The sequence below is a fragment of the Saccopteryx leptura genome, chromosome 6 (genome assembly GCF_036850995.1).
Source record: "Saccopteryx leptura isolate mSacLep1 chromosome 6, mSacLep1_pri_phased_curated, whole genome shotgun sequence".
NCBI lineage: Eukaryota > Metazoa > Chordata > Mammalia > Chiroptera > Emballonuridae > Saccopteryx > Saccopteryx leptura.
Window position 1 is genome coordinate 82952352 of NC_089508.1, and position 23800 is coordinate 82976151.

Here is a 23800-nt window from a genome sequence, read left to right on the forward strand (position 1 = left end):
CCCCCCGACTCATGCACTCTGTTTTAGGCAGTTTTTGTTGCATTTAGCATAATATAATTCACTGTTCATCACGATATGTTCCTAAGGAGGAGGGGAGAGGAGCGGAAGAGAATAAAGAAAAGGGGGAGGGGAATAATAAATTATTATTTTTTGTGTGTGTTTTTTTCCAAAATTTTTTTCCATTTTTAATTTTTTTTTACTTTTTTTATTTTTTATTCTTTATTAATTCTCATTAGTGCTATCAACAAGACAACCCTCAGATGCCATTAAGAAAAAGGAAATCGAATATCATAGATACAAAAGAGAGGGAAGTAACACAGATAGATGTGGAAAAATCTATGGAGAAAAAATTTAATATATTGGAAATCTTGGAGCTAAATGACAGAGAATTTAAAATAGAAATCCTAAAAATACTCAGAGATATATAAGAAAACACAGAAAGGCAATTTAGGGGCTCAGAAAACAACTCAATGGACACAAATAATATATTTCCAAGGAAATTGGAACTATAAAAACAAATCAAAAAGAGATGAAAAACTCAATTCATGAACTGAAAAACAAGGTAACAAGCTTAGTTAATAGAACAGGCCAGATAGAAGGTAGGATTAGTGACAAAGAAGACAAGCGACTTGAGGCACAACAGAGAGAAGAAGAGAGAGACTCAAAAATTTAAAAAAATGAGAAAGCCCTACAGGAATTGTCTGACTCCATCAAAAAGAATAACATAAGAATAATAGGTATATCAGAGGGAGAAGAGAGAGAAAATGGAATGGAGAATATATTCCAACAAATAATAGATGAGAACTGCCCAAGCCTGTGGAAGAACTAAAGCCTCAAATTCAAGAAGCAAACAGAACACCGAGTTTTCTTAACCACAACAAACCTACTCCAAGGCACATCATAATGAAAATGGCACAAATCAATGACAAAAAAAAAAATTCTCAAGGCAGCCAGGGAAAAGAAGAATACAACATATAAAGGAAGGTCTATTAAATTATCATCAGATTTCTCAGCAGAAACTCTTCAAGCTAGAAGAGAGTAGACCCCAATATTTAAAGCCCTGAAGGAGAGGAACTTTCAGCCACGAATACTATACCCATCAAAGCTATCCTTCAAGTATGAAGAGAAATAAAAACAATCACAAATACAGAAAAGATGAGGGAATTTATCATCAGAAAACCCCCACTTCAGGAAATACTAAAGGGGGTCTTCCACCCAGATTCAAAGAACAAAACAAAACAAAACCACAAGTAAAAGCTCCACCAAGAACACAATGAAACCAAATTTAAACTGTGACAACAAAAGCAAAAAAAAAAAAAAAGGGGAGAGGATGGAGATTAACAGTAGCAAAGGATGATGAAGTGCAGAAACACTCATAAGATAGGGTACTAAAAAGAATATGGTAGGTACCCTTTTCATTACTTAATGGTAACCACACTTGAAAAAACCACCACAGAAGCACATGACTTAAAAAAGGTAGCAACAGAGGAAAGAAGTATGGAATACAAACAAACAAAAACAAATGATAGAAAAACAAAAGAGAAGAATCAAACAACATACAAAACTAACAGAAAGCAATTTATAAAATGGCAATAGGGAACCCACAAGTGTCAATAATTACACTAAACGTAAATGGATTAAACTCACCAATAAAAAGACACAGAGCAGCAGAATAGATTAAAAAAGAAAATCCAACTGTATGCTGCCTACAAGAAACACATCTAAGTAACAAGGATAAAAATAAGTTCAAAGTTAAAGGCTGGAAAACAATACTCCAAGCAAATAACATTTAAAAAAAAGCAGGTGTAGCAATACTCATATCTAATAATGCTGACTACAAGACAGAAAAAGTACTCAGAGACAAAAATAGTCATTTCGTAATGATTAAGGGGACACTGAATCAAGAAGACATAACAATCTTTAATATATATGCACCATACCAAGGAGCACCAAAATATATAAGACAGCTACTGATTGATGTAAAAACAAAAACTGACAAAAATACAATCATACTTGGAGAACTCAATACACTGCTGACGGCTCTAGATCGGTCATCCAAACAGAGAATCAATAAAGATATATTGGCCTTAAATGAAACACTAGAGCACATGGATATGATAGACATCTACAGGACACTTCATCCCAAAGTGACAGAGTATACATTTTTCTCTAGTGTACATGGAACATTCTCAAGAATTGACCATATGTTGGGCCAAAAAAATAACATCAGCAAATTCAGAAAAATTGAAATTGTACCAAGCATATTTTCTGATCATAAAGCCTTGAAACTAGAATTCAACTGCAAAAAAGAGGAAAAAAACCCCACAAAAATGTGGAAACTAAACAACATACTTTAAAAAAAATGAATGGGTCAAAGAAAAAATAAGCGCAGAGATCAAAAGATATATACAGACAAATGAAAATGACAATACGACACATCAGAATCTCTGGGATGCGGCAAAAGCAGTAATAAGAGGGAAGTTCATATCAGTTCAGGCCTATATGAACGAACAAGAGAGAGCCCAAGTGAACCATTTAATTTCACACCTTAGGGAACTAGAAAATGAACAAAGACAACCCAAAACCAGCCAAAGAAAGGAAATAATAAAAATCAGAGAAGAAATAAATGAAATAGAGAACAGAAAAACTACAGAAAAAATTAATAAAACAAGGAGCTGGTTCTTTGAAAAGATCAACAAAATTGACAAACCCTTGGCAAGACTCACCAAGGAAAAAAGAGAAAGGACTTATATAAACAAAATCCAAAATGAAAGAGGAGAAATCACCACAGACATCATAGATATACAAAGAATTATTGTAGAATACTATGAAAAATTATATGCCACCAAATTCAACAATCTAGAAGAAATGGATAAATTCCTAGGATACAACCTTCCTATACTGAGTCATGAAGAAGCAAAAAGCCTAAACAGACCAATTAGCAGGGAGGAAATAGAAAAAACTATTAAAAACCTCCCCCAAAATAAAAGTCCAGGCCCAGATGGTTATACTAGTGAATTCTATCAAACATTCAAAGAAGACTTGGTTCCTATTCTACTCAAAGACTTCCAAAAAATTGAAGAAGAACCAATACTTCCAAACACATTTTATGAGGCCAACATAACCCTCATACCAAAACCTGGCAAGGACGGCACAGAAAAAAGAAACTACAGACCAATATCTCTAATGAATACAGATGCTAAAATACTAAACAAAATACTAGCAAATCGAATACAACATATTAAAAAAATAATACATCATGATCAAGTGGGATTCATCCCAGAATCTCAAGGATGGTCCAACATACATAAAACGGTTAACGTAATACACCATATCAACAAAACAAAGAACAAAAACCACATGATCTTATCACTAGATGCAGAAAAGTCATTTGATAAAATACAACACAACTTTATGTTTAAGACACTCAACAAAATGGATATAGAAGGAAAATATCTCAACATGATAAAGGCCATATATGATAAACCATCAGCCAACATCATATTAAACGGCATAAAACTGAGGACTTTCCACCTTAAATCAGGAACAAGACAGGGTTGTCCACTCTCTCCACTCTTATTTAACGTGGTGCTAGAAGTTCTGGCCAGAGCAATCAGACAAGAGAAAGAAATAAAAGGCATCCATATCGGAAAAGAAGAAGTAAAGGTATCACTTTTTGCAGATGATATGATCCTATACATCGAAAACCTCAAAGACTCCACAAAAAGATTACTAGAAACAATAAACCAATACAGTAAGGTCGCAGGATACAAAATTAACATACAAAATCAATAGCCTTTCTATATGCCAACAATGAAATATTAGAAAATGAACTAAAAAAAATAATCCCCTTCATGATTGCAACAACAAAAAAATAAAGTACCTAGGAATAAACATAAAAAAGAATGTAAAGGACCTATGAAACAAAAACTAGAATGCATTGTTAAGGGAAATCAAAAAAGATAAAATGAGATGGAAAAATATTCCTTGTTCTTGGATGGGAAGAATAAATATAATCAAAATGGCCATATTACCCAAAGCAATTTATAAATTTAATGCGACTCCCATCAAAATTCCTATGACATTTTTTAAAGAAATGGAACAAAAAACATCAGATTTATATGGAATTAAATCTGATGGCTATTCAGGGTAAAAGACCCTGAATAGCCAAAGCAATCCTAAGAAAAAAAGAATGAAGCTGGGGGCATTACAATACCTAACTTCAAACTATATTATAGGGCCACGACAATCAAAACAGCATGGTATTGGAAGAAAAGTAGACACTCAGATCAATGGAACAGAATAGAAAGTCCAGAAATAAAACCACATATATATGGTCAAATAATTTTTGCTAAAGGGACCAACAACACATAATGGAGAAAAGAAAGCCTGTTCAACAAATGGTGCTGGGAAAACAGGAAAGGCACATGCAAAAGAATGAAAATCGACTACAGCTTGTCCCCTTGTACGAAAATTAATTTAAAATGAATCAAAGACCTAAATATAAGACCTGAAACAATAAAGTACATAGAAGAAGACATAGGTACTAAACTCATGGACCTGGGTTTTAAAGAGCATTTCATGAATTTGACTCCAAAGGCTAGAGAAGTGAAGGCAAAAATTAATGAATGGGACTACATCACTAAAAAGTTTTTGCTCAGCAAGAGAAACTGACAACAAAATAAACAGACAGCCAACTAAATGGGAAATGATATTTTCAAACAACAGCTCAGATAAGGGCCTAATATTCAAAATTTACAAAGAACTAATAAAACTCAACAACAAACAAACAAACAATCCAATAAAAAAATGGAAAGAGGACATGAACAGACACTTTTCCCAGGAAGAAATACAAATGGCCAACAGATATATGAAAAGATGCTCATCTTCATTAGTTATTAGAGAAATGCAAATGAAAACTGCAATGAGATACCACCTCACACCTGTTAGATTAGCTATTATCACCAAGACAGGTAATAGCAAATGTTGGAGAGGCCGTGGAGAAAAAGGAACCCTCATTCACTGTTGGTGGGAATGTAAAGTAGTACAACCATTATGGAAGAAAGTATGGTGTTTCCTCAAAAAACTGAAAATAGAACTACCTTATGACCCAGCAATCCCTCTACTGGGTATATACCCCAAAACCCAGAAACATTGATACGAAAAGACACATGTAGCCCCATGTTCATTGCAGCATTGTTCATAGTGGCCAAGACATGGAAACAACCAAAAAGCCCTTCAATAGAAGACTGGATAAAGAAGATGTGGCACATATACACTATGGAATACTACTCAGTCATAAGAAATAATGACATCGGATCATTTACAACAAAATGGTGGGATCTTGATAACATTATACGGAGTGAAATAAGTAAATCAGAAAAAAACAAGAACTACATGATTTCATACATTGGTGGGACATAAAATCCAGACTAAGAGACATAGACAAGAGTGTGGTGGTTACTGGGGGTGGGGGAGAGGCACAAAGAAAACTAGAGACAGGGTGATGGAGGATAATCTGACTTTGGGTGATGGGTATGCAGCATAATTGAGTGACAAGATAACCTGGACATGTTTTCTTTGAATATATGTACCCTGATTTATTGATATCACCCCATTAACATTAATAAATATTTATTTATAAAAAAAAAGAGAATAACTTTTCAAAACAAATGCATGTGCAAAGTCTACTCATGCAATACACTTTTATTGAATACTTTTAGCCAGGCAGCTGGCTCATCACTTGTGGTTGAGCCCAGCTTTATGCGGAGCTACAAGAAGTTTCCACCAGCAGGTAGGTTTTTAGTTTTTCCCTCCCTGCTCCCATCTCAAAACTTCTCTATCGCCTGCTACAAAGCTTGAGAATTTACCACGGGAAGTCACTTCATTGAGCACAAACAAATATGATCCATTTTCAAGAATGCAAACATTGATAACATCAGAGGAATGGGCACATGAGAGGTTTACTGGTCTCTCCTCTTGACATTACAGCAATTTAAAGAGGTATCATTCAACAAACACATCTGAGAGATCTGCACATTGAAAGTTGTGAAGGTGGGTGAGTAGGAGCAAGTCTGGAAGATGGAAGAGAAAAAGCAGCAATTGTGCCACAGTTGATGCAGCCTGATGCTCACTGCAGGTCTTGGATGAGGGGAGTTATCAGGTTGCTGCCTGCACTCCCTGAGCCTAGAGAAGCGAAGGGATACTGTGAGCTCTGCCAGAGGGCTTGGTGCATGCTCTGGCTGAACCCAGTGATCCAACAGGAGATGGAGCACAGAAGTGCAGCTGTGATTGTCTGGAAGCTGCTATTGCCAGGCAGAAAAACAGAGCCAAGGAGTCTGGCTACTTCCCTTTACTTTCCCAGAGCTTGCCCCCCTTACCCTCCCAGAACTTGCAACAGACCCCAGAAGAGACTGTAGCTGTGAGTGCTGGGTTGTACAGCACATTGTCTTCAAGCCTGAGAACTAGGACAACGAAGGCTTTTTTGTGTGTGTGTGCATGAAGATAGACAGAGAGAGAGAAGAGGGAGAGAGAGACAGACAGACAGGAAGGGAGAGAGATGAGAAGCATCAACTTGTAGTAACATCACTTTAGTTTTTCCTTGATTGTGTCTCATACATGCCTTGATGGGTGGGTCTCAATCTTAGCCAGTGACCCCATGCTCAAGCCAGTGACCTTGGGTTTCAAGCCAATGACCATGGGATCATGCTGGTGAGCCTACACTCATATCAGTGACCTTGGTATTTTGAACCTGGGACCTCAGTTTCCCAGGTTGATGCTCTATCCACTATGCTACCACTATTCAGGCCAATGGAGAAATTATTTTTCCCTGAGTGGTACGCACAGGTGATCCTTATAACAGGGGGTAGAGATATAGAAGAGAAGTGGCTGACATCTGAAGTCACCATTACTGAAGGAAGACAAAGCTACAAAGGCACCAACTGACCTCTCCCAGATCACCCCACATTCATTCATTGTGGCTGTGCTGCCTGCACAGTCTGGTTGCAGCTCAAAACCCCATTGTCCAGCACATTTTCCCATGGAAGTAGTGCCCTGAGACCAAGGGACTTGGTTATAAAGCAGATGTCTACCTTGCCAGTGGATAGAGGGCATTTCCCATAATCCTCAGAGATTCCAGAAGCCAGAAAAGTACAAGAGAAACTAAAAAACCTATGCTTCAGTGTCATCAACTGGGAAATAAAAAATAGACTTTCTCTTATCAACCTACTAGAAAATGCCACTCTTAATAATCTAATTTCTATAGATGCCTAGACAGAGAAGGAACTCATCAAACTAAAACAACTAATGTAATGAAGCAGCTCAGAAAAAAAAATTAAATATCTTCAGAAAATGAACTTAATGATGGAAATATGTACTTTAAATGACAGAAAATTCAAGACTGCAGTTCTGAAAGAACTCAATGTGATACAAGAAAAAACTGATAGGACATTTAATAAACCCAGTAGTAAAATCAGTGAACAAAATGAGTATATTACCAGAGAGATAAAAACTTTACAAAAGAACCAAATAGAAATTCTGGGGATAAATTGCTCAGTAAAAAAGGTGGAGAATGAACTAGCAAGCTTAAGAAACAGAAATGACCAGATGAAGTATTAGTGACCTTTAAGATAGAAATCTAGAAATGATGCAAAGGAATAAAGACAGCTGAGAAAGAAAAAGAAAAAGAACTCTACAAGAACTATCTGACTTCATCAGAAAGAGTAATTTAAGAATAATGGGTATAACAAGGAGAAGAGAGGGAGAAGGGAACAAAGAGTCTGTTCAAACAAATGGTTGATGAGAACTTCCTAAATCTATGGAAAGAGCTAAATCCTTGAAAACAAGAAGCAAGGAGAACACTTAATTATTTCAGTCCAAAAAGACCTTCTTTAAGGCACATTCTATTAAAGCTGTCAAATATTAATGAGAAAGAAAGAATTCTCAAGGCAGCCAGGGCAAAGAAGACAGTAACATATAAAAGAATGCCCATTAGATTATCATTGGATTTCTCAAAAGAAACCCTACAAGCTAGAAGAGAATGGAATAAAATATTTAAATGATTGAAGGAGAGAAACCACCAGCTAAGATTAATATATCCAGCAGACTCATCCTTTAGATATGAAGGAGAAATAAAGACTTCCAGACATACAGAAGTTGAGGGAATTTACCACTAAAACCTCCATTACAGGAGAATAAAGGGGATTAATTCTACCCGAAACAAAAGAAAAAATGATATAAAACACTGATTAAGATAACTGACAGACTGAGAGAAACAAGATATTGCAGACCCTTTTCAGGAATAGGTATTTAAATGTAAAGATTAAAGGGGATAAAAACATGAAAAATAGAGAAACATGGAAGACAACAGCTACTGCAATTTGGAAATGAACTCCCAGCATAAATAGGGATAATTTGTGATAATAAAAACATAAAAGAGGAGGGATTAAAGGTCTGAATTTGCAAAGGGAAATGGAGATAAAATTCATTTAAGAGAAAAGGGACCTGACCCGTGGTGGCGCAGTGGATAAAGCGTCGACCTGGAATGCTGAGGTCGCCGGTTCAAAACCCTGGGCTTGCCTGGTCAAGACACATATGGGAGTTGATGCTTCCTGCTCCTCCCTCCCCCTTCTCTCTCTCTCTCTCTCTCTCTCTCTCTCTCTCTCTCTCTCACTCTCTCTCCTCTCTAAAAATTAATAAAAGTAAAAAAAAAAATACACATTTCTTTAAAAAAAAAGAGAAAAGGGACTACTGTAAATATGAAAATTTATTTTTGCATATACCCAATGATAACCATACAAAAATTCAAAACTGAGACACATCACTTAAAAAAGAGAAACAGGACCCTGGCCAGTTGGCTGAATGGTAGAGCGTCGGCCTGGCGTGTGGAAGTCCCAAGTTTGATTTCTGGTCAGGGCATAAAGGAGAAATGCCTATCTGATTCTTCACCCTTCCTCTTCTCCTTCCTCTCTATCTCTTTCTTCCCCTCTTGCAGCCAATGTTCCATGGGAGCAAAGTTGGCCCGAGTGCTGAGGATGGCTCCATGGCCTCCACCTCAGGTGTTAGAATGGCTCTGATTGCAATGGAACAACACCCCAGATGGGCAGAGCATCGTCCCCTAGTGGGCATGCTGGGGGATCCTGGTCAGATGCATGTGGGAGTCTGTCTCTTCTCACTTCAGAAAAAAAAAAAAAAAAGTAAAATAAAAAAAGAGGAAACAGGAAAAAAACCATAGATATCATCAAACTAAAACAACGATAGACAAACAAACAAAAAAAGAAACCATGGAGACATAGAGCTACCAGAAAACAAAAGATAAAATGACTATAGGAAATGGTCATACATCAATAGTTATTTTAAGTGAAAATGGACTGAACTTAGTAATAAAAAGGCAGAGACTGGATAAAACAAAACAAAACAAAACCCAACCATATGCTGCCTTCAGGAGACATATTTCAGCTGCAAAGACAGATTTAGACTCAAAATGAAAGAGTGGAAAAAGATTCTCTGAGTAAATGGCATCCAGAAAAATGTGGGTATAGCCATAATTATGTCTAACAAAATAGATTTCAAAATAAAAAAGTAACAAGAGACAAAGGTTGACATTGTATAATGATAAAGGGGATACTACATCAAGAAGACATTCTCTTCTCAATATACATGTACCCATTTAGGGAGCACCAAAATATAAAACAACTTCTAAAAGAATTAAAATTTAAAAATGACAAAAACTCAATTATAGCAGGGAATCTAAATACCCCATTAACAGCTATGGATATATCATCTAAACGGAAAATCAGTAAGGAAATATCAGCTTTGAATGACACATTAGACCAAATGGGAATAATTGACATTTCCAGAATCTTTCATTCCAGAGTGTCAGATTACATAGTCTTCTCTAGTGCACATGAAACATTCTCATGATAGACTATATACTGGGATGCAAAACTAGCCTCAACAAATTTAAAAAGATTGAAATCATATCAAGTATTAATATATTCTCTGACCATAGTGTTCTGAATTTAAAAATCAACTCCACAAAGAAAGCAAGAAACTTTCCCTTCTGTCAGTGTGTCTATTTTTCTGCTAATACCATGTTGTTTTGATTATCATGGGTCTCTAGTATAAGTAGAAGCCAGATATTGTAATATCTATGGCTTTATTATTTTTTCTTAGGATTGCTTTGGCTAATCGGCTTTTTTATGGCTCCATACAAACCTGGTGATTTTTTGTTTCATTTCTTTAAAACACGACATTGGAATTTTTATGGCAATTACGTTAAATTTGTATATTGCTTTGGATAATATGGCCATTTTAGCTGTGTTGATTCTTCCAATCCATAAACATGGAATATTTTACCACTTCACTGTATCTTTTTTAATTTCTTTAATAATGTTTTATAGTTTTCAATATATAGATCCTTTACATCTTTTGTTAAGTTTATTTTTAGGTATTTTATTTTTTTTGGCACAACTATAAAAGGGATTATTTTTTTTTTACTTCATTTTCCAAAATTTCATCATTTGCATGTATGAAAGCAATAAACTTTTGTATATTGATTATGTATCCAGTGACCTTAAAATAAAACCACATATAGGCCCTGGCCGGTTGGCTCAGCGGTAGAGCGTCGGCCTGGAGTGCGGGGGACCCGGGTTCGATTCCCGGCCGGGGCACATAGGAGAAGCGCCCATTTGCTTCTCCACCCCCCTCCTTCCCCTCTGTCTCTCTCTTCCCCTCCCGCAGCCAAGGCTCCATTGGAGCAAAGATGGCCCGGCGCTGGGGATGGCTCCTTGGCCTCTGCCCCAGGCGTTAGAGTGGCTCTGGTCGCAGCAGAGCGACGCCCCAGAGGGGCAGAGCATCGCCCCCTGGTGGGCAGAGCGTAGCCCCTGGTGGGCGTGCTGGTGGATCCCGGTCGGGCGCATGCGGGAGTCTGTCTGACTGTCTCTCCCCGTTTCCAGCTTCAGAAAACTTCAAAAATAAATAAATAAATAAATAAATAAATAAATAAATAAATAAATAAATTAAGAAAAAAATAAAAAAAAATAAAACCACATATAGATGGACAAATAATTTTGACAAAGAAGCCAAAAACACACAATGGAGGAAAAAAGCCTCTTTAATAAACAGTGCTGGGAAAATTGGAAAGCCACATGCAAAAGAGTAAAACTTGACTACAATTTGTCCACCTGCATAAAAATTAATTTAAAATGTATCAAAGACCTAAATATAAGAGCTGAAACAATAAAAATAAAGCATAGATACTAAACTGATGGACCTTGCTGTAAAGAACAGTTTATGATTTTAACCCCCAAAGCAAGGGAATTAAATGCAAAAATAAATGAATGGAACTATATCAAATTACAAAGCTTCTGCGCAGCAAAAGAAACTGACAACAAAACAAATAGGCAGCCTTCTAAATGGGAGATGATATTTGCAAGCAACAGCTTTGATAAGCAGTTAATATCCAAAATATAGAAAGAGCTCACAAAGCTCAGCAACAAACAAGCAAGCAATCCAATTAAAAATTTGGGAGAGGACTTGAACAGACACTTCTCTGAAGAAGACATACAAATGGCCAACAGATATATGGAAAGATGCTCTTCAGTAGCTATTAGAGAAATGCAAGTCAAAACTACAATGAGATACCACCTCACACCTGTTAGATTGGCTATTATAAAGACAGGTAATAACAAGTGTTGGAGAGGCTGTGGAGAAAAAGGAACCCTCATTCACTGCTGGTAAGAATGCAAATTAGTTCAAGGATTATGGAAGGAATGTATGGTGGTTCCTTAAAAAATTAAGACTAGAATTACCATATGACCCAGCAACTCCTCTTTTGGGTATCTACCTGAAAAATTTGAAAACATTTATTTGTAAAAATAGATGGACCCTATGTTCATTTGCAGCATTATTCACAGTGGCCAAAACATGGAAACAACCAAAGTGTTCTTTAACAGACGATTGTATAAAAAGATGATGTGGTACAAATATATAATGGAATTCTACTCAACCATAAGAAACGATGACATCCTGTCATATGCAACAACATGGATGGATTTTGAGAATATCATGCTAAGTGGAATAAGTCAGATAAAAAAAGGTCAAGAACCATATTTCACTCATATATAGTATATAGAACTGAAAACAACAAATGAACAAATAAAACAAAGACTCATAGACACAGACAGCAATCTGGTGGTTACCAGAGGGGAGGTGAATGAGGGAAGGAAGTAAAAAGTAGAGAGGGTCAAATCATGATACCAAAAGATATTTTGACTTTGGGTGGTAAAAACACAGTGTAATAGACACATGAGGTATTATAGAATTGTACACTTGCAGCCTATATCATTTTATTTATTAATATAACCTCAATAAATTTCATAAAAAATGCAACATCTTTTTTGAAGTAAATTAGAAAAAAACCCAGAATGGAAATGCTAGAGTAGTCTAGGAAGGGTAGCTGGTAAATGGGAAGCTTTTAATAAAATTTTCTTTTCCTTGGTTTGTCTCTGAAATGATCAACCAGGAATAAGGTAGTGAGAACTTTTGAATAGGAATGGGATGATTTTAGAAAAGAAAATTCTGCTTTGGAAAGACTGGCTTTGTTAGGGGATTTACAAATGCTCTCACTTCAGGAGAGCATGGATCCTTGGGGTGGAGTGCAGTGGGGGGTGGATAGGTAGGAGGAGAAAAAGAGAGGGAGACTAGAAGATGAGGGAAAGTATCAATAGTAGACCTGCTTCATACCTGCCTTTTGATGTGGTTTTGCATAATCATGATTACTTACTCATAATCTAGCAGATTTTCCTTGTGTTCTTCCATTGTAGATCTCTAAAACATCAGCAGAGATGTATCTAATGAATTGGGGAAAATGGCCCATTTATGAAAACAGAGTAACTAGCCACGAGTCCCAAAATATAGGGGAACAAAATTAAGATAACTGGTTTCTCCCTCCAACCTTCACATTTAGGCCATGACAAAAACCAGCCTTTTGATTATTCTGTCCATGATCTGATTATGCCTCAGTAAGGATACAGTGAGGATATAGGGATAATGCTGGCAAATCACACATATGTCTAGCTAGCAGGTGTGTTCAGAGGTGGTTCACCAGTCCAAAACCTGTTGGAAATTTATACACAGCAGCAACAATCTATAAAGTTATCAACTGTTCTTAAGTCCCTTTATTCTCTAGGCCTAGCTGCTTTCTTTAAAGCCCCATGGGAATGGTGTAAGTATATAACCGCCCTAAAGAAGTAATCTCTCTGCTCTTTAGCCTGCCTTCTGCAAAGAACTCTAGATATTAAGATCTTTAGTATTAAATTGGGCTAAGAAAAACCAAGCAGAAGTAAGTAATTTGGCTTATTATGCCCCTTAGATTCTTCTTTTTCTCCATTCTTCAACAAACTCTACCTCCCTCTGATGTATATGGTCTTTCTGGTTCTTCCCTAGTCAATTTTCTTCTGAAGAGTCCAATTTTTCCCCACTGGAACTATCTGATAGAATCCCAGAACCTTCCAAGGGGTTATAACTCTGCTATTGACATTGGGTGGGTAGGGCAGCATGTCATAATGGGCAGGATGACAATGGTTTCTCATCATTGGTGCAGAATTCAGAGCCTAGATGAGGGCATGTGTTTCATGGTTGATTGTTTCCACTAGTAGCAGTAGGTTTAATGGGTCTGATTTCTGATTAGTATCAAGGGTTAGCCCCTTTCTTTTATTCTCTGGCAGGTTGAGCTCTCTGCCTGCCCAAGTGTGACTAATATAGAACCTCTGAGTCCTAAGGCCAGCAGTCTAATCCTATCACATAGCCAACTAATTACTCATTCACTCAACAAACACTAAAACATTGAAAGAGCATCTATGTATGTAGCTGGGAATAAGTATGCTATATTACTGATTTTAGTCTGTCTAGCCATAAAACAGAGCTAAATAAGAATGTACTAAGCTTATAAAAGGATTCCTGTAAAATGTTAAATCCAGTGTGTTGCTCTTGTAACCATGATTCAATATTACTAGTTTAGTGATCACAGTTATGCATATTTTATTAATTTCATCTTTTTATTAAGAGAGAAAGAAAGAGACAAGAAGAGAGATGAGAAGCATCAACTTGTAATTGTGGCACTTTATTGATTGCTTCTTATATGTGCCTTGACTAGAGAGCTCCAGCCAAGCCAGTGACCCCTTGCTCAAGCCAGCGACCTTGAGCTCAAGCCAGTGACCTTTGGGCTTAAGCCAGAGACCTTGGGTTCAAGCCAGTAACCTTTGGACTCAAGCCAGTGACTCCACGCTCAAGCTGGTGAGCCTGGGCTCAAGCTAGATGAGCCTGTACTTAAGCTCACAACCTTGGGATTTTGAACGTGGGGCCTCAGTGTCTCAGGTCAGCACTCTATCCACTGTGCCACCACCAGACAGGCCACAGTTATGTAATTTTTTTAAACAAATCAAAAGTATATAATCAATCCTGTGCTTTCACCTCTGGCCAAGTTCTCGTTACAGTTAAAACGACTGTTCCCCTCCAGCTGACACACATCAAGAGTTAACACCCAAGCAAGAAGAATAAGCATAAGCGTGCCCCTCAGCTCTTCCCACCTGCCTGCTCCTGCCACACTGAGACTTGTAGTTCTGGTTCTTGTTCAAGGCCAAGAGAACAACCTGCTAGTGGGAATCCGTGAACACTTATTGCATGAAACAAAAGTCCTAAATTATAAATTACTTGCTAGTTTTAGTTCCTGTAATAAGCAACAGAATGAACTCTGACCTTCAGATATACCAGCTCTGAGAGATGTGTAGCCTTCAATCTGTTATTTGAATACACTGAGCCGGCTTGCACAAAGTCCCCTCCTTTGCTCAAACCCCTTCTTTTGATTCCTTTGTTCTATTTTTGTTCATTTCCTCCTTTTTTCTCTCTCTTTATAAAAACCTTTGTCTGCACTGGAAGAGTAAGATGGGTTTTTGAGGACAGGAATCCTCCATCTTTTCAGGTGCCAGGCACTTGAATAAACCTTTCTTTCTCATCAGCACCTGTGTCATGTAATTGGTTTTCATGGCAGCGAGACCTGTAAGTCATTTTTCTGGTTTCACGTAGGCCGGGCACTGTTCTAAGCACTAGGCAGACCGATTAAACAAAACAGCCAAAAGCATCTGCCCTCATGGAATTTACATTCTAGGGTGTGTGTATGTGGGGGGAGGGGTAACACAAACCACAAAATCAATGACTAAGATTATTTGGTGTGATATAAAAGGAGAATGCTAGGAAGGAACAAATGGGTGAAAGGCATAAAAGAAAATGCTTTGTGCATTGTGTATGTAGGAGGAAGGTGTCGCAGTTTTAATAGCACGGTGCGGGGCTGGCTTTAGCTCAGCAGTTCCTTTGAGTCAACTTCACTTGTTAAATAGCGTGGTTTGAAAGAAATAGCTGAGCATTTTCAGACCCAGTAGTGTAGATGTGTTATGAGGCTTAGGAAATGGGACACTTAGGTCTTCCTGAGAGGGATGCACAATTCACAGACCTCACAATCATAGGCAACAGCAAAATCTATGGTCAGTAGCAGCATGGGCCAGCACGCAGCCTGAAAGGCCAGCAGGTCCAGGAGCACCAAGAGGAGGCGTGAACACCTGAAGCTCCTGCTTCAGTGCATTAAGGATACATAGTTTTCCCTGTACCTCCCAGTTCCTGGGAAATAAGAGAGCTCTGGAGAAGGAGAATCTCCCTAAAACACTTGCAAATTACCCACAAGAGATTTTTAACTGGGAAAAGTTCATGATTTTCCTGAATTGGCCCCATTGAGTCTTTTCTGCCAACTTGAGGCATAGGAGCTTGAGGAGGCAGATAAAAGCAATTGCAGAGTACATATAATGAATATGTTTCCACCTACTGAAGTATGTACATTTTGGCTGGATCCTGCACCATTTGTAACTATTTTTGTGTGTGAATCATGTTAACCTGGGAAGTTTTGGATCTTGACTTAATAAGGACTGCATTGAGTTGATTTGTGGTTCAGAGTGACTTCTTAACACACTGTAGTTTCTAACAAACTATTTGTAAAATTAATGGCCTCTGATGACCCCCATTACCATCTCCCTTCTTCCTGAAAGAAGGCATTTCATTGCTTTATGAAGCTGTACACAGAAGAGTAATTAAGTAACAATTCAGGCCAATGGCCTCTCCCAGGAATTAATGGTAGGGAGAGTTCATTAACCCCAGCAGGTTATAGCTTCTCCAGGAAATGCCCTGTTCCAAGGTTATCAAAGCTATTAATGGATTGGATAGCAACTTTAACTGGGATAAAAATAAAGCTCTTTTTTTCTTCCTGGGGAGCCTTCTCCTTGAGAGACTACCAAAGGCAAACCCGTAGGAGCTGCAGAACCCTAAGGCTGGGGCCTTGTGGTGGATGAGGACAAGAGATTGCTGTTAGTGAGAATTGTTATATCAAGGTGGAAACAGGGCCTTGGGGGAAAATTAAGGTCCTTGATATAAGCCTTCCTGCTATTCAGGAGGTGGCTTGATTAACACCCAGTGCAGCTTTAGAGCAGCTGTTTTCACCTTGTTAACTTTTCCACACCAGGCCCTGTCCTGCAGAGTCGCTGAGAGATGTCAGATTTTGCTGCATTGCTGCCAGGAACACAGTGGCCTTTGTGTGGAAATCTGTTGTGAAAACACCCTCTCTTTTTTCAGGCTGGGCACTTAGGCTGTTTGCTGGGCCTTTGCCCTTCTGCTGGGAGGGTACTGGCTTGGGACTTGAGCCCTGATTGGGAGTGCCTGGGCCCTGGCCTTCCCGCTGCTTCACAGGGATGGAGAGTGATTTCTTCTTCTCACCTTGCTTGCCTGCTTGTCAGTTTGGCAAGTTATTTTTTAGATAATTTTATAACGAGCCCACTTTTGAGGCTCATATCCAGGCAAGGCTCTAGAACCTCATCTTAGGTCAATGTTTTTTGAATACAGAATCAATTATGCTATTTTCCTTATGTCCCTACTTATTTTTTGTGACTGTTTCTGTACAATGTTTAGACTCCTAAACTTTTTTTGAACTTTCTTTCAGAATCTTCTTGGTATAGTTTTCTCAAAGGCAAAATCATCAACTGAAATGTGAAGGAGAGAGAAAGAGAAAGAGAGAGGGAGAGAGTAAACATTTAGCAATAATTATGGTAGTTTGAACTGGCAAAAAATGTTATATATTTTCTTTTAAAATTAAATGTTTTAAAATCCTATTGAAGTAGCAATAAAAAATTTAAAAAGCAAGTTCATTAAGGATCTTACCTTAGCAAAAATCCTGCAATTTTCCAAGTTTTTCTATTTTTTTATTGATTACCAAACCATCTTTTATACTTATTATAGAATAGCTATATTGTTGTGTTTTGCCTTCTCACTCAATATTTTTATAAACATTTTCCAGGTTGCTAGATACTCTCTATGATCATTATTTCATTCATTACATAAAATTCTGCCAGTTGATCATATTTGTACTTGCTTCACCATTCCTTTCTTACCATATGATTTATCTGTTTATATATCTGTCTCCTTTTGAGGAGAGTGCCTGTATTAATTTGCTGGGGCTGACACAGCCAAGTTCTACAGACTGGGTGGTTTCAACAACAGACATTTATTTTCTCACTGTTCTGGAAGCTGTGAGTCCTGATCAAGTTGTGGTAGGGTTGTTTCTCCTGAGCCGCTTTCCTTGGTTTGCAGATGGCTGTGTTCTCTTTGTGTCCTCACTCAGTCATCCTTCTGTATGTGTCTGTGTTTCCTAATTTCTTCTTCTTTTTTGTGTGTGTGACAGAGACAGAGAGAGGAACAGTTAGGGCCAGGGAGAAAGATGAGAAGCATCAGTTCTTCATCGTGGCACCTTAGTTGTTCATTGATTGCTTTCTTATATGTGCCTTGACTGAGGGGGCTACAGCACACACAGCAAGAGACCCCTTGCTCAAGCCAGCGACCTTGGGCTCAAGACAGTGACCTTGGGTTTTAAGCCAGCGACCTTTGCATTCAAGCCAGTGACCGTGAAGGCATGTGTATGATCCCACACTCAAGCCAGCGACTCTGTGCTCAAGCTGGTGAGCCTGCACTCAAGCCGGTGACCTTGGGGTTGTGAACCTGGGTCCTCTGCATCCCAGTCCAATGCTCAATCCACTGTGCCACTGCCTGGTCAGGCCTATTGTTCTTCTTATAAGGATACTGGTCATACATGATTATGGTACACTCCAATGACCTCATTTAAAATTAATTAACTTTTTAAAGATCCTGCCTCATATAAACTCACATTTTGAAGGATTAGGACTTCAACATATGCATTTTGGGAACACAACTCAATCTATGTGAGGTATTTAACAAATGTGACCAAATTTATAAACATCAGGTTGTTTTCCTACCCCCCTCTCATAAAAGCATTTCAAAGAATATATTTGTATAGTCATTAAAGTTTTTTGGTTATAACTAAAATGTGCACTTAGATATTTTCCCATTTTAAATTTCTATTCATTAGTATATAGTCAACTGCTTTTTAGTTTACAGATGAAGAAAATAAGGATCAGAAAGATTAAATGTCTTGCTAGATTTAAAAAATGATTAAAAACCATCTCCTATACTTGACGCCATACCCCTCAACATTTTCTGATTTATTCTTCTGTAAGCCTGGGAAAGTACAATAGGAAAGGAGAATTTCCTTAATTATAACATGGAGCTGGTATTACAGAGCAGTTATATAATGTACCCTACATGTTACTGACATTATTATTATTATTTTTATTTGGTGAGAGGAGGGAAGGCAGAGAGATAGACTCCTGCATGTGCCCTAACTGGGACCCACCTGGCACCCCATCTGGGGCTGATGCTCAAGTACTGAGCTATTTTTAGCACCTGAGGCTGACTTGCTCATACCAAACTAGCTATCCTCAGTGCCCAGGGCCATGCTTGAACCAATTGAACCACTGGCTGTGAAAGGGTAAGAGGGAGAGAAGGGGGAGAGGGAGGAGAGGAGAAGCAGATGGTTATTTCTCCTCAGTGCCCTGACTGGGAATTTAACCCAACATGTCCAAATGCCAGGCCTATATTCTTTCCACTAAGGCACCAGCTAGAGGCTATTTTTGTTTTCAATGATGTCATTTCTTTTGAAGCAACTGATGCTTGAATTTGGCTTTAATTACCCTTTGCTTTATTTCAAATTTGTTTCTCTAGCTTTAATTTTAAAAATTTGCAATTGGAAAGTTGTCAATAAATGGAGGATTCCTAAAAAGATAACTAGATCTCTGCAAGCAAATGTTTATTAAAAAGATAAACTGAAATTTGGTGTAATTTTGTACTACCTTCTCAATTCCTTGGTGTCCTTTTGTGATATACTGGAAACACGCCCTTTAAATTTGCTTGTTAGTCTCATTTGATCATTATAGAGAAGTCTTTCATACATTGAGATTTTGGGATGTTGTTTGTTTAACAGAAATAAAATTATGCTAGAATAATAATACCATAAGTGACTCATGATTGACTTAGCTTTGACTATATACAGTCATGGCTAATGACAGCGATGTGTTCTGAGAAATGAGTCCTTAGGCAATTTTGTCATTGTGCAAAAATCATAGAATGTACTCACACAAACCTAGACAGTATAGCTCACTAATTTAATTGTATGTGTTATACTTTTATACAACTGAAAGTGCAGTGATGTGTCTTGCTATGATGTTATGATAACTATGATGTTACTAAGTGACAGGAATTTTTCAGCTTCATTATAATTTTATGGGACCATCATTGTATACACTATCGTTGACCAAATGGTATGTGATGTATGACTGTATTCCATCATTCTTCATTTATTTAGCAGACATTTTTATGCATACCCAATAGGTATTGATTTAGAGAATAAAATGACCCAAAGATGACTAGAGTAGTAAGTTTCATAAGGTACTACCATGTGATAAATGTTATAGTGTTGGCAAGTAGAAAGTGCTTAGGAATATAAAGGGAAACATGTAACTATGACTTAGGGAAGCTTCAAAGGAGAAGTGTGTTTTGGGTTGAATCCTAAAAAAAGGATATAAGTTTACAAATAATAGAAAAGGATCCACTAAAAGGAGTAAACAACAGGTTCAAAGGCACAGTACGCTCAGTGGTAAAAATTATACTGTAGTTTCTATCTAGAGTAGCATGTCCAATGTGTGTTGCATGAAAAATTGGTGTTGTAACAGGTGGTTTTAGGTGGGACATATAGGTAACATTTTTAATTTTTTAAGATTTTTTTTTATATTTTATTTATTGATTTTTAGAGAGAGAAGAGTGAGAGAGAAAGGGAGAGACAGAGAGAAGGGGAGGAGCAGGAAGCATCAACTCCCATATGTGCCTTGACCAGGCAAGCCCAAGGTTTCGAACCAACAACCTCAGTGTTCCAGGTCGACGCTTTATCCCACCGTGCCACCACAGGTCAGGCAGTAACATTTTTAATTTTGAAGATAAATTTTATTAACAATAGATAACTCTTTAGTAAAACTACAAGTAATACATTAAAGCTTGATTTAAAGAGATAGTTTTGAATGAGAATAAATTTATTTGAATAAAAGCAGTACTTGGTTAATGGAAATATATTGAGTAGAGAATTAGTATCGGGGAATGACAATGCAGTGAACACTGAGGGTGCTAAGTGAGTAACTGAAGCTCGGCATCAGTGCTCCAAGAGCATGTGTGGTATGGCGAGGAAGGGGCAGTTGTGTCAGCTGGGGAGCACGGCATACTTGTGCTCAAGGCTATGGGTGTATCTTTAAAATAAATTTTAAAAAAGATTTTATTTAATTTTTTCAGAGAGAGGAGAGAGAGAGATAGGGGAGGACTAGTAGGAAGCATCAACTCATACTTGCTTCCCATATGTGCCTTGCCAGGCAAGTCCAGGGTTTCAAACCAGTGACTTCAGCATTCCAGGTGAACGCTTTGACTGCACAACCACAGGTCAAACTGGGTTCATCTGAAACACCAGAAGGGGCATCAGGTACATTTTAGGTAGAAGAATGACATGGTCATTGTATTTAAAAAAGGTAATTCTGAGGCAGTGAAGGGTGGGTGGGAAGAAGAAACCCCTTCCTGATTCATACTGTGCGTTATAGTCAGACATCTTAGGGGAGATAGATCACTGATGTTTCCATTTGGAATGAAGGTTCAAATTTTTGTCATTTTTTTTTCCTGTTGGAAATAGAATGTTGGCATTTTCCCCCTTTATATTTTTTATCCTCAGTTTGTTTTATAAAAACAATCTTAAATCTGAATTGGTGAACAATGTCTACCAAACTTGCATTTAAAGAATTTTTATCCCTAATTCCTGCACCTTGACCTGTGTGACCACTGTGTTGAACAGTTGTAGTCTGTAGATTGTTTGGTCTCTTGTTGTTCTTTTAAATTTTTTCATCAGGGCTAATACTTCCCCCATTGAAAATTTGGCAACCTCCTGACATTTTCTCATTGCTTTCAGTCATGAGACAATGTTCCAGTTCAGCAATCAAAGGATCTAGTACCATGTCAATCAAAACTCTACATTTGGTGTGGAGTTGAGGTTTCTTCTCTCTGGCAGCTGAGGCCTACTGTTGGGTGGGATGGCAACAACTGGCAATGTGGTTTACTTGACATTCCTCTTTCCACATGGAGCACATCTACTTCTCCTCACTGAGCTGGCCACACTCTCAGACACTTACTAGGTTGAAGAGGAGGGGGGGCTGTAAGTCATTACCTGACTAATACAGTTGTGCACTGGCACCCTGTATCCCTGGGGCCTGCTTGGTATTTAAACCTGATTCTTTCTATTGGGGATGGTATTACACAGTTTGTGGAAGTTGCCTGACCACTGTCATGATGTACCTGGAATCTTTATCTCTGACCTGGGCAACTGCATGTCTATCCAGATGTTCACTTGCTCCTCCGACAGCCATCAAGACTTTTGACATTCTGCCAGCTTCTCTCTGCTGGTGTTTTTGCCTTTCTATGTGGTCAACACTGATTACATAATTTGCTGAACTCATTGCAAAATGAAAATATAGGATCAAAACTTATTAAGAATTTCAAGTCATTGACAGCAGAACATGAAACCAAGTACAGATTCTTCAAAAACACAAGTCCCCATGTGACTGCACAATTCCCATGACCATGAAGCTGGCCCTACAGGTGGGTTTCATGAATGAGACCTAAAACAATCCTATGTAGGCAGCATACACTTGTGTATTCTTTGTCTAAGGCTTTGAAACATAGACCAGTTCCTACTTGTTTACTCTGCTGTCAAAACAGTTAGCTAGCCTGTATCATGTTATTAGATTTTCTGGGAGTCAGCTAGCAGTTTTGACTGTTTGCACTTTAGAAGACACATAGTAATATCTCCTAGTGAGCTCCCCAAAGTCTTCTCTTGTTGTATTAGTTTCTTATTGCTGCTATATTAAATTATCACAAAATTTGCAGTTTAATATACCCCAGATTTATTATTATATTGTTCTGGAGGTCAGAAGCTTGACATGGTTCTCACTGGGTAAAATCAAGGTGATGGCAGAGCTGCATTGCTTCAGGAGGCACTAGGGAAGAATCTGTGTCCTTGCCTTTTCCAGCTTCCTGAGGCCACCTGCATTATGCAGCTCATGGCCCCACCCTACATTTCTAATGCCAGCAGCATAGAATCTTCAAATCTCTGATTCTCTGACCTTTGCTTCTGTTATCACATTGCCTTCTCTCACTCCAACCCTCCTGCCTCCCTGTTATAAAGACCCTTGTGATTATTTCTGGCTCATCTAAATAACCCAGGATAATCTTCTTATTTCCAGATTCTTAATCATATCTGCAAAAACCTTTTGCGGTGTGAAGAAACATATTCACTGGGTATTAGGACATGACATTTTGGGGCCTGCCACCCCCATGTGGAGGAAAGGGAAAGTGTAAAGCCAGTTGCTGCGGCCACCATCACAGCCACCTGGCCCATGCAGGTTCACATTTGACTCAGACAGATGGTAATGAAACAATGGAGCCAAGAACTGGTGGGCCATTAGCTTTAATCCTAGCTTGCATCTGGCGGGCAAAAAATACACACAGTGGGAAAACACTTCCCTTTCCATTAAGGGCTCCCAAAGCCACTGAGTTATCTGAGTTTTCCTAGGATCAAAGGTTTCTAGCTCACCAGCCTTATTCACCTCTGTCCCCATCTCCTTCTCTCTGCACAAACTCTGCACAAACTGGCTTCTCCTTCAGCACTCTGCCATCTTGGCTGCTTCTCCTCTCCTCCACATGGCCTTTCTCTACTCTTCTCTCTAATGCTAATCTCAGGAACCGAGAGAGAAAGCAAGCTCCCAGCCTGCCCCATTTTATAGTGTAGAAATCAAAACCTTTAACCCACTATACAAACAAGGAAGTCTCTGATACAAAGTCACTTAGGGTGGGAAAGGCTTAGTCTTAAAACTAAGCCTTAGGCCACAATGACCCTGCCTGCTTACAGCCTGTCCCCCACACCCAATGCAAACTATAAGCGAGCCAACATATATATCATATTTACAAACTTATTTGACCGACAGAGAGACAACTCTTATCCTTCCCTTTGGCACTCACATTTCACCAGGCTGGGGAGGAGTAGCACTCTTTCCTTCCCCCTTGTGAGCAAAGTCTCAGCGAACAGACCTCTGAAGAAATCTTCCATTCAATCTTGGCTCAAATTTAATTATAAAAGTCGGTGAGGGGTTTAAAAATCATCTAAAATTTTTTCTAGGTAAACTATTTACACTCAAATCCTTATCTCAGGGTCTGTTTCAAATATATCTTTTGTCTTATGCTTTCCTCATTTAACTGTTACAACATTCCA

The 23800-nt window shown here is 38.2% G+C and overlaps 1 protein-coding gene across 1 annotated transcript in view; it reads right to left on the reverse strand.

Annotated features, from left to right (window-relative positions):
* The window catches only part of TMCO5A (transmembrane and coiled-coil domains 5A), a 59488-nt gene that overhangs the window by 17163 nt on the left and 18525 nt on the right, over positions 1-23800 (reverse strand). The window contains exons 2-3 of the mRNA XM_066343640.1: positions 21228-21285; positions 12785-12828 (exon numbers count right to left, since the gene is read on the reverse strand). Coding sequence (XP_066199737.1) covers positions 12785-12828; positions 21228-21285 — 102 coding nt within the window. The remainder of the gene's footprint in view (positions 1-12784; positions 12829-21227; positions 21286-23800) is intronic.